The sequence below is a fragment of the Mesoplodon densirostris genome, chromosome 4, assembly GCF_025265405.1.
Source record: "Mesoplodon densirostris isolate mMesDen1 chromosome 4, mMesDen1 primary haplotype, whole genome shotgun sequence".
NCBI classification, from domain to species: Eukaryota; Metazoa; Chordata; class Mammalia; order Artiodactyla; family Ziphiidae; genus Mesoplodon; species Mesoplodon densirostris.
In genome coordinates, this window is record NC_082664.1 from 68287523 (window position 1) to 68305523 (window position 18001).

The 18001-nt window shown below is 36.1% G+C and overlaps 1 protein-coding gene across 3 annotated transcripts in view; it reads right to left on the bottom strand.

Moving 5' to 3' along the window:
• ARHGAP5 (Rho GTPase activating protein 5) overlaps window positions 1-18001 on the bottom strand; it is a 71604-nt gene that overhangs the window by 28956 nt on the left and 24647 nt on the right. For 2 of the 3 annotated variants that reach the window (XM_060096328.1, XM_060096327.1), the window contains exon 3: window positions 8344-8491. In XM_060096328.1, the coding sequence (XP_059952311.1) occupies window positions 8344-8491 (148 nt within the window). The remainder of the gene's footprint in view (window positions 1-8343; window positions 8492-18001) is intronic. The other variant, XM_060096329.1, reaches the window with a different exon arrangement.

Genomic DNA, 18001 nt, shown 5'->3' on the forward strand with positions numbered 1-18001 from the left:
TCCACCACACTTTCTGTCTACTTAAAACGTATACTAATATTTCAAGGGTCATTTCCTAACTGGAACTTAGCACAACTTCAACTAAAAACTGTAAAATTTATATGAAACAACAGTTTTCAGACACTGAACTATAGGCAGCTCAAAACTAATCTGTAAGGAAAAAGAAGCAAATAAATTAAAATGTCTGAATGCCCCGATTTAGTGCCTGGAAACAGATTTGAGATAGCAGTGCAGAGAGGTGGAATCATAATGGCCCACCAGAGTTGAGAATATGGAGACAGGAGTTCAGAAAGGATGAGATGTCTAGAATTTGTGAGGTAGAGTACCAAAAAAAGAGGGAGAGATATATAGAGAAAGAGCCTCAGAGATATGCAGAAAAGACACTGGAGTCTTTGGCTGAATACTGCAAGTGTGTGAGAGGAAACTTTCTGAGGACAGGGGCTGACACTAGTCCAAGTTCCATTCTCAAAAGACTTTTTTTTTTTAAGTATTGTTTTCTTTTTTTAATTGAAGTATAGCTGATTTAAGACCCTCTAATATGCAGGGCACTAAGTGAAGTCTTCACACCTTAAAGTAGGTCTAAATAAATACTAGAATAAAAGCTGCCGTGGCTCTGCCAAAATAAACTTACAAGCAAGCCTAGAAAGGACCAGACTGATACACAAAAGGCTTATTAACACATGAAAAAACAAATCCAACACTCTTTAAAGGAACACTAGAAAATTCACCGCGCAAAATGAAAAATTCAAAATGTCTGATGTGAAATCAAAACCGCCAGCCAAAGAAGCAGAAAAATACAGCCCATAATCAGGAGAAAAGCCAACAGAAACATAAACAGATCGAGAAATAAAATATGACAGAATCCATAAAACAAGGGCCTTAAAACAGCTATTATAAATTTTATAAGTATATTTAAAGATGTAAAAGAAAATATCAACATGATATTGATAAATGAAACAAATAAAAAAGAGACTTAACATGGAACTTCTAGATTTGACCATACAGGGAAAAAAAAAAAAATCAGTGAACTAGAAGATATAGCAATAGATACACAGTCTAGGTGAAATGAAACACTGAAAGAAAAAAAGGTTTAAAAAAATGAAAAGTCTCAGTAAGCTGTGGAACAATTTTAAGATGTCTAACACCATGTAACTGGAGTCCATAACTGGGAAATAGAACAGGAAAAAATATTTCAATAATGGCCGCAAATTTGAAAATTATAAACCATGAGATCTAAGAAGCTCCAGAAACCTCAAGCAGAAGTGTTTTTTTTTTAAAGCACACACTAAAATACATTTTTAATAAAGTTGCTAAAAACTAGAGAGAATAATATTAAAAGCAGCTGGGAATCGAGGGAGAAAGGGGAACACATCATATACAGAGGAATACTGCTAAGAATAGCAGCAGATTTCCTTTTAAATATCATGCAGAAGACAAGAAGCAGTCTTTAAAAAGCTGAAAAGAAGAGCTTCCCTGGTGGTGCAGTGGTTACCCGCCTGCCAATGCAGGGGATACGGGTTCACACCCTGGTCCAGGAAGATCCCACATGCCACAGAGCAATTAAGCCCGTGTGCCACAACTACTGAGCCTGCACTCTAGAGCCCGCAAGCCACAACTACTGAGCCCATGTGCCACAATTACTGAAGCCCGCGCGTCTAGAGCCCATGATCCGCAACAAGAGAAGCCACTGCAATGAGAAGCTCGCACACTGCAATGAAGAGTAGCCCCCGCTTGCCACAACTAGAGAAAGCCCGCGCATAGCAACTTAGACCTAACGCAGCCAAAAATAAATAAAATAAATAAATAAAAAATAAAAAAGCTGAAAAGAAAAAAGAAATCCATCAACAGCCTAGAACTATCAGAAGAACAAAGTTGATGGACTACACTTCTCAATTTCAAAACTTACTAGAAAGCTAAAATAATGAAAACAAAGTGGTACTGGCAAAAAAGGATAGGCATAGGGACTTCCCTGGTGGTGCAGTGGTTAAGACTCCATGCTCCCAATGCAGGGGGCCCAGGTTCAATCCCTGGTCAGGGAACTAGATCCCACATGCATGCTGCAACTAAGATTTCGCATGCCACAACTGAGAAGCCAGCATACTGCAACTGAGGAGCCAATGAGCCACAACTAAGGAGCCCACCTGCCACAACTAAGACCCAGTGCAACCAAATAAATATTTTTAAAAAATGGATAGGCATATAGATCAATGGAATAAATGTGGAAGTGCAGAAGTACTCATATTTACAGTCAACTGATTTTCAAAAAGAATGCCAAGGCAATTCAATAAGTGGTGCTTGGACAATGGATACGTAGAAGCGAACGAATCAAGCTGGAATCCTTCTTTGTGCCATATGCAAAAATTAACTCAAAATGGATCACAGACCTCAATGAAAGAGCTAAAACCAAAAAACTCGTAGAAGAATATATAGGAATAAATCTTTGTGATCTTGGGTTTGGCAAAACCTTCTTAGATATGATACCATGTGCACAGTAACAAAATTTTTTTAAAAACTGGATTTCATCAAAATTTTCAACTTTTGTGCTTCAAACGATACCAACAAGGAATCTGGGGAAAAATTTTTTGCAAGTCATATTGAAAGCAACTTGTATCCAGGATATATAAAGAGCTCTTAAACTCAACAGTAAGACAAACAACTCAATTTAAAAATGGTAAAGTATCTGAATATATACTTCTCCAAAGAAGATATACAAATGGCCAATAAACACCTGAAAATATGTTCAACATCATTTGTCATCAGGGAAATGAAAATCAAAACCATATGAGATACCATTTCATACCCACTAGGATGGCTATAATCAAAAAATCAGAAAATAAGTGTTAGCAAAGATGTGGAGAAACTGGAACTCTTGCATATTGCTGGTGGGAATGTAAAATGGTGCAGCCACTTTGGAAGACAGTCTGGTAAATTCCTCAAAAGGTTAAACATAGAGCTACCATATGATCTAGAAATTCCACTCTTAGGTATATATACTCAAAAGAAGTGAAAAACGTGTCCACACAAAACTTTTACAGGAGGGTTCACAGCAGCAATATTCACAATAGTCAAAAAGTGGCAAACAACACAAATGTTCATCAATGGAAAATTATTCAACAATAAAAATGAATGAAGTACTGATAGATGCTAACACTGATGTTATAAAACACTATGTTAAAGCAAAGAAGCCAGTCATAAAAGACCAGAACAGGTAAATCTATAGAGACAGAAAGTTAAGGGGGGGTGGGTGTGGAGAAGAAGGACTGACTGCTTAATGGGTGGGGTTTATTTTGGGAGTGATGAAAATGCTCTAAAACTGAAATTGCCAATGGCTGCACAATTCTATGAATATACAAATATACCACTGGATTGTACAATTTAAATGGGTGAATTGTAGAGTATGTGATATCTTTCAAAAATAAGGATAATTATCTGTGTAAAGCAAAAATTATGAACATATACTGTGATGTTTAAAACATATTGTAAAATTAAAATGTACAACAAAAGAACAAGGGATAGGAGGGTTAAATGAACTGCTCCAAGGTTCTTAAGCTACATATCATGGTGGTGTAATGCTGCCTGAAGATGAACTGTGATCAAACAAACAGAGTGATAAAAATCACAAATGCACAATTAACTACAGTTCTGTACCTACACTGTTAGCCACATTTAACATGATTCTGAAGGAGCAGGACTGACCTTATGTACAAGTCCCCTTTTCCCGTAAAAATGAATGAAAAAACAAAGTCAGCATCTTTTAAACCAGTGGCCACATAGTGAAAACTGTACATCGTTGTCCATTCATTTAAAAAGCAAAGTCACTAGGATGGTATAAAAGTGATAACTGATGCCTTTTTAACTTTCTGAACTTTTTATTATTTCAAATTCTAGAGCACCACTAAAAAATCCTAACAGATAAATATAACTAATAACCCTGACATTAGAGTTAAAATAGAATAAAAAATATTCAGTTAATCCAAAAGAAGGCAGGAAAAGAAGAGAAAAGGAATAATGTTCACATGAGACAAAAAGAAAATAAAAACAAGATGGCAGATTTTAAACCAGTTATATTGATTATTACATGAAAAGCCAATGATCTAATAAACGCTCCGCTTAAAAGAAGTGGATTGTCAGATTCAGATATGCTATCCACAAGAAACTATGTTAAATATAAAGATACAAATGAAAGGATGAAAAACGATATACCACATAGACACTATTCAAAAGAAAATACCATTGGCTATGTTAATTTTAGACGAATGAGGCTTCAGAACAAGGAGAATGCTTCATAATAATAATAGGTCAGTTCACAAAAAAAGACATAATCCTAAATGTATGTGCAACTAAAAGAATTTCAAAACACATGAAGCAAAAACTAACAAAACTGAAAGGAGAAACAGACAAATCTCAATCATGATTTCAGATTTCAATAGTACTCAATTAAAAAAACAAGTCAACAAGAAAACCAGTAAGGATAGACAAGACTTGTCGAATACTCTCAAGAACCTGACCTGACATTTATAGAACCCTTCACCCAATGGCTTAAAAAACATTCTGCTGAAGGCTCCATGGAACATTCTTCAGAATAGACACATTCTGGGCTATAAATAACAAGTCTCAATAAACTTACACTGAAATCAAACTGTTTTCCAACTACAACAGAATTAAACTAGAAATGAATAACAGAAAGATATCTGGAAAACATTTAGAAATAAAACACTTTTAATAATCAATGAGTTAAATTAAAAAGTCAAAAGGAAAATTACAAAGTATTTTGAACTGAATGAAAATGGAAACATATCAAGATCAGTGACACACAGCTAAAATAATGTTTACAGGAAATTTTTAAACATTTAACATTATAGTAGAAGACTGGTCAAAATCATTATCTAGCTTCCATTTTAAGAAACCATAAATAAACAAAATGAAAGCAGAAAGAAGGAAAACAGAAAAAAAGAATTCAATGAATTTAGAAAAGGACGAGAAGAAAATCAATAAAACCAAAAGTTGGTTTTTTGAAAGATCAATAAAATTGATAAACCTCTCTCAAGAGGACAAAAAAAGAAATCAGTAATGCCAAAAACAAAAGAGAAGACAGATGCTACAGACATTAAAAGTATGATAAGGAATTTTATAAACCACTTCTGCCAACTTGAATGAAATGGACAAACTTCTTGAAAGACACAAACAATCAATGCTTACTGAAGAAACTGAAAATCTGTACAGCCCTGTATCTATTAAAGGAATTTAATGTATAGTTAAAAGCCTCCTCACAAGCAAGATTCCAGGTCCAAATAGTTTCCCGGGTGAATTCTACAGAAATTTAATAAAGAAATATTACCATTCTATACAAACTTTTCCAGAAAATAGACTTCAGTCTATGATGCCAGGTTTACCCTGATAGCAAAACCAAAGACACTGTAAGAAAAGAAAACTATAGACCAATATTTCTTAGAATGCAGAAATCTTTAACATTTTAGCAAACTGGATCCAGCGATAAAACATTATGACCAAGAGGTGTATGACTAACCCGGGAACACAAGGTGAGTTTAAAGATCAACATTTAAAAATCAATTAATGGGGTTTCCCTGGTGGCACAGTGGTCAAGATTCCACCCGCCAATACAGGGGACACGGGTTCGTGCCCTGGCCGGGAAGATCCCACATGCCGCGGATCAACTAAGCCCGTGCACCACAACTACTGAGCCTGCGCTCTAGAGCCCATGAGTCACAACTACTGAAGCCTGCGTGCCTAGAGCCTAAGCCCGTGCACAGCAACGAAGACCCAATGAAGACCCCACAGCCAAAAAAAAAAAAAAAAAAAAAAAAAAAACCTCAAAAAAAATCAATTAATATAATTCACCACATAAACAGACTTTAATAAGAACTCTAGGATCATATCAACAGAAGCAGAAAAGCCACATGACAAAATCAACATCCGTTTTGGATAAAAATGCAGCAAACTAAGAATAGAAGGATTGGGACTTTCCTGGTGGTCCAGTGGTAAAGAATCCACCTTCCAATGCAGGGGACGCGGGTTCAATCCCTGGTCAGGGAACTAAGATCCCACATGCCGCAGGGCAACTAAAACCCACATGCCACAACTACTGAGCTCATGTGCCCCAACTAGAGCCAGCATGCTGCAAACTAAAGAGTCCTGGCGCTCTGGAACCCGCACGCCACAACTAGAGAGAAGCCCAAGTACCACAACGAAGAGCCCGAGCACCGCAACGAGAAAGATCCCGCGTGCCTCAACGAAGACTCCACATGCCTCAACTAAGACCCAATGCAGACATAAATAAATAAATAAATATCTTAAAAAATAAAAATAAAAATAAAAGATCCAGTGCTTTCTTTAAAGAAATAGAATAGAAGGATACTTTTCAACCTGATAAAGAATATCTACAAAAAACTAAGAGCTAACATACCTGACAAAAGACTAGATGCTTTCTGAGGTGATAAAAATGTTCTATATCTTGATTGTGGTGGTGTTTATATGACTATAGAGTTATTAAAACTCATACTGTATAATTAAAATTGGTAAATTTTATTGCATGTAAGTTATGACAGTAAAGCTGATTTTTAAAACTTCCACCATATTTTCTTCAGGGTTGTTTAAAAGAAGGTTAGTCCTCTAAACAAGGGTGTTGATTATATTTACGTTACAAGTTAAACCTTAAATATGGAGATGGCTGCTCCAGTCCATAATGAGAATCTGATATTCAATTCTTAGACAACTGAGAATTTCTGCTAAAATGGATTAGCATTAATCAGTAACAAAATAATACATACTACTACATCAAAAGAACTAGCTTTAATCTTTATATAAGTATTCTTATGGTCTTATGGTACCTAAGTATACTTCTAACAAAGCACTTAAATATATAAATTACCTGCCAGTTGACTGAACTAACTCAAATGTTGCTAAGAATTGAACTAGAATTTTCATTTTATCTTACACTTGGAATTTATTTTCCTCAAGCCAAATCACTCAACTACAATGAAAATATTCAAGAAGTGGGACTTTTTAATTATAAAAATAAATGTACAAAATGCAATCCATTATTTCTTTATTGCTATTTTCTAATCACTAAAGAAAAGTCTTTTTGAATTGCTCAGTCATATCCACAAGGCCTAATTATATTACTAGAGAAAATGAGATTTCTTTAACCTCAAAGCAGATAGCTAATATTATAAGAACCTCTGCATTTCTACTATGCTAAAGATGGACAGAAATACATAAAGAAATTTGCCTAATACTTCTGTTGAAGGAAAAAACAAATGATTAAAGGCATATCCAAATACAGGCTCTATAAATTAAAATTTATTAACTTAAAGGAGAAGATAGGCTATTTCAACTCTAATACCAGTGGATAACAGGTATTGCCCCATATTCCACTTGTTATTAAAACTGAAAGTTAGCACTTCTCACCAGACAACCTAATATGTACGTATAGAACTTAGCTGACAGTCCAGATTAAATGGTATGGCGTACATACACCTAAGTAAAAATGAGCTTGATTTTTTAGATAGGACATGGGCATCCTAACTTGTTTATTCTTTAAACAATACTTGTTTATCAAAAAAGGTCATTAAGAATAAATAAAGCTAAAATGAAATTAGCTCATGTTTTCAAACCATTAAATTTTGGAGTCCATTCAAATCACTGAAGTTTCATGGTTAACTTGTATTCATTTTAAATGCACATAAACATAATATTCTTCTGCCTTTATAACCCAACTCTGACTAGTCCAACCCTCAGTAATAGTTTCATCAGACAAAGTAAACATAAGAGCAGGCTTGTTTTTAAAACAGTGGGATATCTACACACTCCTTACAAATACAACTCAAACCATACAAACCATATTAAGCTAGTGCTGCTGAATAAATAGTAACATCACAAACAAGCTACCTCTTGCACATTCACAAATATTGCTATGAATTTTTAAAAGAAAAATTCACGTGTAAAATGAGTTAAAAAATAGAATTAGACTTAAAATGTTGCAAATATTCAAATTACTGATTTAAATCATATCTATGATTAAACAGTAGCTTAATTTAATAACTGAGTTATTCTAAATTCCAGAATAAGGTAAGTTTAACATTTTAGTATTTGACTTAGCCATTTAATAAAGAGAAGTCCAACCAAAGCATGACTGGCTAACAACAAAACTGCTTTCAAATATCAGATGGTTACATCTAGAATTAATACTCAAGATAATCAATCCTAATGAGAACGATACACCTCTTTCAAATTTTAGCTTGAATCAGGAACATTTGACAAACTATTGGTGTAGCAAAAGTGAAACTTTATATCAAACCTCTTGCAATGATACTTCTATCCTACCTGTATCTTCAATAAATTCCACACATTTTTCAACAAATAGTGGTATGGGCTTCTCAGCTGTAACCAGATCCTGGAGGGGCATCCCAAAGTAATTACTTTCCCAATTTCTACGTGTTGGTGGGTTGAAGTTCTTAGTTTTCTTTTTCTGCTATAAGAAAACATATTCAAGTTAAAACTATTAAAATTAATTTCCTTCAGAAAAACATTAGTATTAAGCAATGTAAATAAACATTTTGTATCAAAAGATACATTTAAAAGCCATATCCAACCTAAATGCCCATCAATACCGGTTCATTAAATAAATTCTGCTAGAAGCAGCAACGTGACCAAGAGAAAGAGACAAAAGTGAACAGACAAAAAAATGGCTGAATAGAAGAAACTTTTCCCTTTGGAAAATAATAGAAAACTGGATAGGTAGGGAAATTAGAAAAGATCATTTTTCAGTGCCAAGTGAAAAGGAGAAACTAGGAGTAAGCAATGCTCAATTCAGTTTCAGTGTGGTCTGTTGATTGGTGCATTTGTTATTTGGTCTTTGGGGAAGTTCCAAGTGAGATTTTTGTGCACAGTTATATTAGTAAGAATATAACATAGCTTTAATTATTGATTATACAATGAAGCTATGCAACTCCAGGAGTTTTAACCCCATCATTTCCCCATTTTCTTCCTATCTATTGACTCTAGTTCTTAAATATTAAGGTAATTTTTATAAAAGAAAATAACATCCTAGTGGGAAAGGAGATGTTAATTTAGTCTATTAAAAATGTTTTATTAAGCACCCCCAAAAAGATGATTTTTATAAGTAATGAACAAAACATTTTCACAATAATAAAAAAACAAAATTATGTAAGAATTTTCAAAGTTTAATTTCAATATTGCATTGGGAGTAAATGGGTTCTTAACCAGGGAGCGAACATTTCAAAAACCTAAGGAAATACTGCCTGGAATTCAACCCTTAAGGAGATTCTGAGTCAGTCTTCCTTAAAGTAGGGTGTATTTATATTTGTCATAAGTATTGTTACTGACTTACAAATCACATAAAAACATACCATTTCTAATCAGAAAAGTGTGTGTGGGGGCAGGGGAGGGAACACAGGCAGAGCTTTCAATGCTTAAAGCAACAGTCCTCATTTTAATTTCCAGTTCTTCCCAGAGGAGTCTCTTCTTTGGATGGACTGATCTTTCAATGTGTTCTTCCAAGTTCCAAGTTATGCAACCTTGCATAATCAATCAAGTCCTTTCTTCATTTCAATTTCAGGCTGCTCTACCTAGCAAACTTCCAGATCTCATGAAATCCAACTTCTAAGTCTTCATATATTATCACTCTGATGATACAGATTACATAAACTCTGGTAGGTACAGATTACATACAATATAACTAGTTGTCTGAAATGTTACCAACAAAGCATTGGAATACTTGGTCTGGCTCAAGACCTAGCCCACCAAGTCAAGTAGTGTGGATCCTTCCTTACTCCTTAAACAATCCTTCCACTACCACCACCACCAAAACAGAACAATGTGCAAGAAAGTAGAAATGAAGAAATTGTAATTTCAAAGCTGAGGTAGGGATACAGCGACTGGGTCCTCTTCTTTCTCAGGGGCACTAAGGTGCTTTCCAGCCTGCAAACTACTAGCTGCACCATTTGGTTACAAAAGTGAAAACTGAGGCAAAGATGGACGTTTTGTTTAGAGAGATAATACAGTGGTGAAAAAGATTACACTTAAGCAAATTAATGAAAACAGCAATGCCTAGCCTATGGCAGGAGCAACAGGAATAAAAGATCTTAATCTGCAATGACACCTAAAAAACAAAGTTGTAAGAAAAGTAAGCTAGCTAGTCCTAACTGTTCCAATCAACTCTTAAGAAATTCTCTTTTCATATTACCCTTTAGGAACCAAACTAAGCTCTGAATACTTCACTAAAATTGGGGGTAGATTTCTCTGGCTTATGCTCAGGGAATATCCATCCCCCAAAGTCCATAAAGTTACAAGGGCAAGTTATTTAATTCTGCAGTTACTCCAAGATCAGATTACACCAGTAATCTGAGGCAATGAAATGCTAAGTGGCTTATAGCATGGAATTTCTGGCAAAGTATAAAGGGATAATTTACTAACATATAACTGCCCTGACAGTCAAGTTATAGTTCACATATATGGGGGAAAAAAGCATAAAAAGCTTATGTGACTTTACCAATTTTCCTACTAATTTACACTGGTGCAAAAGAAAACTCTATGTAGGAAAATAGTTTTGAATTAGACATTCCTATATTAGCTTTTATGATGAATAAAAACATATATAACTTTTTTTCTATAAGTGATAGTTCTTAAGCATAAGAATCACTTCAGGGAGTTCTTTAAAAATGTGAATTTTGAAAAACTCTACATTATTCTAACATACAACCCTTAGTTAAGAGTTGCTAATCTATAGCTACAAATTTATACCAATTCAAATTAACTTATATAATTTAAAATCTATTTCATAAATTAAACTAAGGCTAGATGATTACAACTGCTATAAAATTCCATCAAGGTTCTCTGAAATGCAAGAAAAAGATGAGGCATATGGTTATTTGGTCATTTATATCTATAGCTTTTGATGAACCAATAGTCAGAAATGGCAGGTCCCAATAAATAATTATGCCAGCAGGAAAACAGGATCTGATTTATGATAATCCAACTTCTGATTCATTACTACATTCATACAAATCTTAATTTCTGCTTAAATGCAAATACCCATGGTCTTTTCTTCCTGGCCACTTAGGCAAATCTCATGTCTGCAAAAGCATATCCAGTAAAATAAACATTCTACTTCACAAATAATATAAACAATGTTATCAGTTAAGTGTCCAGTGGATATTAAAAACTATCATTAGTATAAGTAAACAGGACCAGGAAAAGGCATATAAATAGCTCTTTACAGAATCTGCTCTTCCACTTCCGCAATATCAGCAACACAACAAAGGAGAGCATCTAAGCAACATCCTCAAATATTCAATAAATACTATCGATACAATCAATAACACTGGAAAAACCAATACCTCAATTGCCTCATATGTAACCAACAAACTGCAGAAAACTTAAGTAGCAAAAAACAGTTGAGGAGGCTTTCAAAGAATAAAACCAGGAAACAAGAAATTTTGGATTTCTCTATTAAATTTATTATGGGATTCTTGAAATAAAAGATTAAAGAAGAAATGAGACAACCAGAGGCAAAATGTAAAGTGAAGAAAAAAAACCATTAAAGAAATGAATACCTCTTTAATAAAAGATTAAATATGATTGAAAACATCAGAATAAAGTGGAAAAGATCATCAGAGTTCTCTTTTCTACTGTATCATTTCTTTGACACACGCCAAAAAATACTTTTGTTCCCATTTTTAAAAGAAGTCTTAATCTTCTTCTCTCTGCTAGCTACTGCTCCAGAATTCTACTCCCTTTTGCAGAACTCTACATAAATCATCTATACTAGCTGTCTCCAATTCCTCTCCTTCCATTCCCTCTTATATGTACTTATACTAGTTTATCACTCTCATGACTCCACTAAATCTGCTCTTATTAAGTTCACGAATGACTGTTTTGCAATAGTCAGTTCTCAGCTCTCATCTTACTTAACTTTTCAGCAGTCACTCTCTTTAGTGGACTTCAGGAGACGACCTCTATTATCTCACTTGTTCTCCCCTTATTAGTCTCCTTAGCTTGTGCCTCCTCGGCAACCTTGTAATACTGTGAATACCCCAGGCCTCAGTCCCTGCCTTTTCTTCTCAGTATCTATAATCACCCTCTTGGTAATGTCATCCATATGCTGCTAACCCAAATTAATACCGCCAGCTGAGCTCTTTCTCCTGAACTCCAGACTCATCTGAAACCTTCTACCTGACTCTTCACTTGAATGTCTAAGAGATATTTCTTTCTTAATGTGCAAAACTGAACTCCTGATGATTTCCTTAAAATGAGCTCCATCTTCAGCCTTCTACATCTCAGTTGCTGGCAATTCCATCCTTTCAGCTGCCAGGTTAAAATCTTGGAGTCATTTTTTGATCCCTCTTATTTTCTTACACCCTACTTCCAAATCTATAAGATCTTAACCACCTTCACTGCTAATTCCCTGGTCCATACAGCTATCACCATTTCACATATGTAGATTACTACGTTGACTACTCAATCAATCCTCCCTGCTTCTACCACCATTCTCTACATACTGTTCTCAATAAAGCACCAAGAATGATAGTGACCCACAAAATAACAGCCTTCAAGGCCGTATATAATCTAGCATGCTTTGAACTCGGCTTCTATATATTCTGACCTCATTTTCCTCTACTTTCTCCATCATTTTACTCCCCTTCCTTCCTTGTGCAAGTAATTTACACAGCTTACTTGCTTTTTTAGCATGTGACACATGCTCCAAACTTAGGACTTTTGCATTGGCTGTTCCCTTTACCTTCTCAATGAGGCCTACATTGACTATTAAAAATTGTAATCTATGGCCTGTCTTTCTCTAACTACTTCCCAGTACTTCTAATCCCCCTTACACTGCTTTTCCTACCCACAACACTATATAAATTTTCTCATATATCATCATCATCATCATTATTATTTGGTGTATGCCTGCTACAATTTAAGCTCCACACAAGGGCACGGATTTTTATCTGCTTTGTTCATTAACATACTCCAATGCTCTGGAATTCTGCTTGTGAGAAAGAGAAAAGTGCAAAGATAGTCGAGGTCTCTTCTGAAATAATGAATTTAATTTGTAGATTGAATGATCTCACCACGCACCAGGAAAGATAAACAATAGGAGTAAACCATCAAGTTACAGACATATGCTGCTGAACTCAGTAAGCTTCAAAAATCTTAAAAGCATCTAGGCAGAAGAAACCAATGACCAACAAAGGAGGGAAAATATCAGGCTAGCCTCAAAGTTCTCACGAAAACTTGGGAAGTCAGAAAACTCTTCTATGTGAATGTTCATGGGAAAAAGATTTGGCAAAGATTCTTCATTTAGCCAGTATGTCATCCAAATGTGTGTAACAAGCAACTACAGATTTTTAAAAGTTCTCAAATATGTAATAGTTAATATTTAAATTACAGCACTCTCGAACTGCCTTCTTAGAAATCCTAAACACATAATGAAACATCATTGGGTAGAGACGGGGCATGGAGGGATAAATTAGGAGCTTGGGATCAACATATACACACTACTATATATAAAATAGATAACCAACAAGGACCTACTGTATAGCACAGGGAACTATACTCAATGTTTTGTAATAATCTACAAGGGAAAAGGATAACTAGTAGTTCCTTTATTTCTCTCTCTTTTTTTTTTGCTGATGAGGAATAAAAATAGATAACAAGAAAAAAGCAAATTAAAAAATAAATGTAAATGGATTGGGCTTCCCTGGTGGCACAGTGGTTAAGAATCCACCTGTCAATGCAGGGGACATGGGTTCAAGCCCTGGTCTGGGAAGATCCCACATGACGCGGATCAACTAAGCCCATGCACCACAACTACTGAGCCTGCGCTCTGGAGCCTGCGAGCTACAACTACTGAGCCCGCATGCCATAGCTACTGAAGCCCGTGTGCTTACAGCCTGTGCTCCGCAACAAGAGAAGCCACCACAATGAGAAGCCCACGCACCACAACAAAGAGTAGTCCCCGCTTGCCGCAACTAGAGAAAGCCTGCATGCAGCAATGAAGACCCAACACAGCCAAAAACAGATTAATTAATTTAAAAATTTATGTCTATGATATATAAACTTTAATCCTCTTTTCAAAATGGAAAGAAATAGGAAATCAAATTTCTCCCCAATGGCTTCCAATCTGAGTTTTCTCTGGTCCCTATATACTCTGTCCCACTCAAGAGATTGTCAACATATCACAGCATGCTAAAAAATTCTGAGAAGTTGTGCAATTAAAGAAACTCATGTAACTACAAGCACTACCTACCCTCTCTCTTCCTAATGTCAACTCACATTTCATTGGAAAAGACACATAGGAATTCCCTTTTCTTCATTTATACCTACAACCAACCCACCTATGTATCTCTACCCTGATTCATCTTTTCCTTCCTATGACTGTAGTATCCCCTGTTCATACAAGCCAACATCCCATCACCTCTTCTTTCATAGCATCAATCTGTCCCTTTCCTGGGTCATTCTTATGAACATACAAATATCTCTCATTTTTAAAAACAAACATGAAAACAAAACCCTCTTTTGATCCCATATTGAACTCTAGCTACTGACCCAAATCTTGCTCCCTTTCATAGAAACACTTCTTGAAGATATCATCTACATCTATCTCTACTTTTCACATCCCATTCATTCTTCACCCTGCTTCCATCTGGCTTTCTCTCCCATTCCACTAAACTGCTTGTCAAGATCAGATACTTCCACACTATCAAATCAAAAAGAAACTTTTCATTCCTCTTGAGCTCTCAGCAACATTCTTTCTTGATCACTTCCTCCTTAAACACTTGCTCTCTTGGCTCCCATGTCACTACTCTACCAATTTTTCCTCTTTTCTCACCAGGGATTCATTTTTCTTTCTTTCTTTCTTCTTTTTTCCTTCTTCCTTTTTTAACATCTTCATTGGAGTATAATTGCTTTACAATGGTGTGTTAGTTTCTGCTTTGTAACAAAGTGAATCAGCTATACATATACATATATATCCCCCCATATCTCCTCCCTCTTGTGTCTCCCTCCCACCCTCCCTATCTCACCCCTCTAGATGGTCACAAAGCACGGAGCTGATCTCCCTGGGCTATGTGGCTGCTTCCCACTAGCTATCTATTTTACATCTGGTAGTATATATAAGTCCATGCCACTCTCTCACTTTGTCCCATCTTACCCTTCCCCCTCCCCATGTCCTCAAGTCCATTCTCTATGTCTGTGTCTTTATTCCTGTCATCCTGCCCCTAGGTTCTTCATAACCCTTTTTTTTTTTTTTTTTTTTTTTTTAGATTCCATATATATGTGTTAGCATACGGTATTTGTTTTTCTCTTTCTGGCTTACTTCACTCTGTATGACAGTCTCTAGGTCCATCCACCTCACTACAAATAACCCAATTTCGTTTCTTTTTATGGCTGAGTAATGTTCCATCGTATATATGTGCCACATCTTCTTTATCCATTCATCTGTCAATGGATACTTAGGTTGCTTCCATGTCCTGGCTATTGTAAATAGAGCTGCAACAAACGTTGTAGTACATGACTCTTTTTGAATTATGGTTTTCTCAGGGTATATGCCCAGTAGTGGGATCGGTTTCACCTGCCAACAAGTCTTCCTGGTCTACCCAAACTCACTTCTGAGCCCCTCCCTTCTTCTCTAGCTATTCTCTGCCCTTACGTGAATTTATCTAAACTCATAACTTTCAATCCTTTTAATAACCTGATAAGTCTTCCTCTGAATACCAGATTCATAATCTAACTTTTATACTTCCACTGGGATGTCAACATAGATATTTTAAACATAATATAAAAAGCACAAAACAGATGTCTTGAGTCTCTCTGGTCTGAAACCTTTCACCCTTAACCTTCTTCACTATCTCAGTAAATCTAAATCTACCCAGTTGCTTAAACCATAAATTTAGGAATCAGCCTTGATTTTCCCTTACTCTCCACAGCGAATGCATAAGAAGCCCTGTTGGTATGACTTCCAAAATACTCTAGAAACTGTCCACTTTTCCTTTTTAGTAACTATAACTTGGCACATGGTAGGTGCTCAGTCAACACTAACAGCAGCAAACAAAATTATAAACAGGAACCAGAGAAAGCCTTTACCATATAAGATTTCTGTTAATAAACATACAAAATACTGTTAGTTTATTTACCAGTTGTGCAAACAGTTTCATTATACCTATTTTTTTTTTCCTACTGGAGTCATTATATAGACATACCTAAGCTTAAGCATCTGAACCTAATAAAATCAGGATTCAGACAAAATAATGATTCTTATCATAAAACTACAAGAATTAAATAGCCAACTCTATGTGAATTCATTTGGATATAAGGTAATGTACTTTCAACAGTGTGTAAGAACTGAGCATTTACCATGTGCGTAACATCATGCTAGGTATTGTGCAGGATAGGATACACAAAGCTACACGTGTGAAAAACTGCAGAGTACACACACACATGCGTGTGTGCACACTCACAAGTACAAGCAAACCTGGGAGAATCTAAAGAATCTGTGGGTCACATTAATGTTAATACCCCGTTTGTGATATTTTACTAGTTTTGCTAGATGTTACCTTTGCGGGAAACTGGGCAAAGGGTGCATGGAATCTCTCTGTATTATTTCTTACAATGGTATGTCCATCTACAATTACCTCAAATTAAAATGATTTTTTTTAAAAAGGTCATTGCAATAATCCAAGTAAGAAGTTATGATAACCTCGACTAAGACTGTGACAATGAAATGGAAACATGTCTTACAGCAGAATAAAGATCAGACAAGATAAATAGCAAGAGCATGTAGCTTTGACCCACAGTACCTCCTTCCTGAAAATACATTCTTACCCAATCATGGTGAGGATAGGGAAGAAATATCTATGACCTGTGAGGAAAAACCTGCCTTTCCTAATGAGCAAGTACAAACAAGCCTTGTATGACTGACTTCTAGAATCTCACAGGAATTTCATTAAAGACCACATTTGGCTACACGGGGTTTCTCAACTTTTTTTTTCAGTATTATTGACATTTTGAATTGCAGGGTGTTTAGCAGCATCCTTGGCCTCAATCCAACAGATACCAGTAGCAATTCCCCACCTGAGTTGTGACAGCCAAAAATGTCTCCAGGTATTGTCAGGTGCTCCCTGCAGGTCAAAATTGACCCTGGTTGAGAACCATTACGCTAGGCTAATAAAATCAAGGACTAAGAACTCAAGTTTGGGAGATGGCTACAGATATAGCCCTGGGAAGTCTGAGACTTTAACTTTAAAAAAAAAAGTCAATACATAATTCAAGATAGAGAATCAGGAACTTCCCTGGTGGCGCAGTGGTTGGGAGTCCGCTTGTCAATGCGGGGGACGCAGGTTCGAGCCCTGGTCCGGGGGGGGTCCCGCGTGCCGTGGAGCGGCTGGGCCCCTGCGCCACAACTCCTGAGCCTGCGCTCTTGAGCCCGGGGGTCACAGCTGCTGAGCCTGCGTGCCATAGCTGCTGGGGCCCGTGGGCCTGGAGCCCATGCTCCGCAGCGGGAGGGGCCACCGTGGTGAGAGGCCCGTGCACTGCAGTGAAGGGTGGCCCCTGCTCGCGGCGGCCGGCGGGCGGGGGGGTGGGGGTCCGCGTGCAGCGGCGAAGATCCAACGCAGCCAAAAATAAATAAATAAATTTATATATATATAAAAAAAGATAGAGAATCACTACGGTATGGTACACAAAGATGAATGATAATCATAACTGCCTTCAAAAAGCTTACAATGTAGTAAGAAAAACAAAACTTATTAAACTACAAAGCAGTAAAACTACTATAAAGTGATTACTTTATGTGGGAAGAATAAGTGTTACACCATAGCATAACATATCAACATAAGAAAGAAGTCTTTAGAGTCAGTACTCCATGAAGGTCTACTTAATCCTTTTTTTTTTTTTTTTTTTTTTTTAATTCTCTAAAAGCTGTTAGGTGCTGGATGTTGTGAATGCTCTTTCAGACCCTTTAACC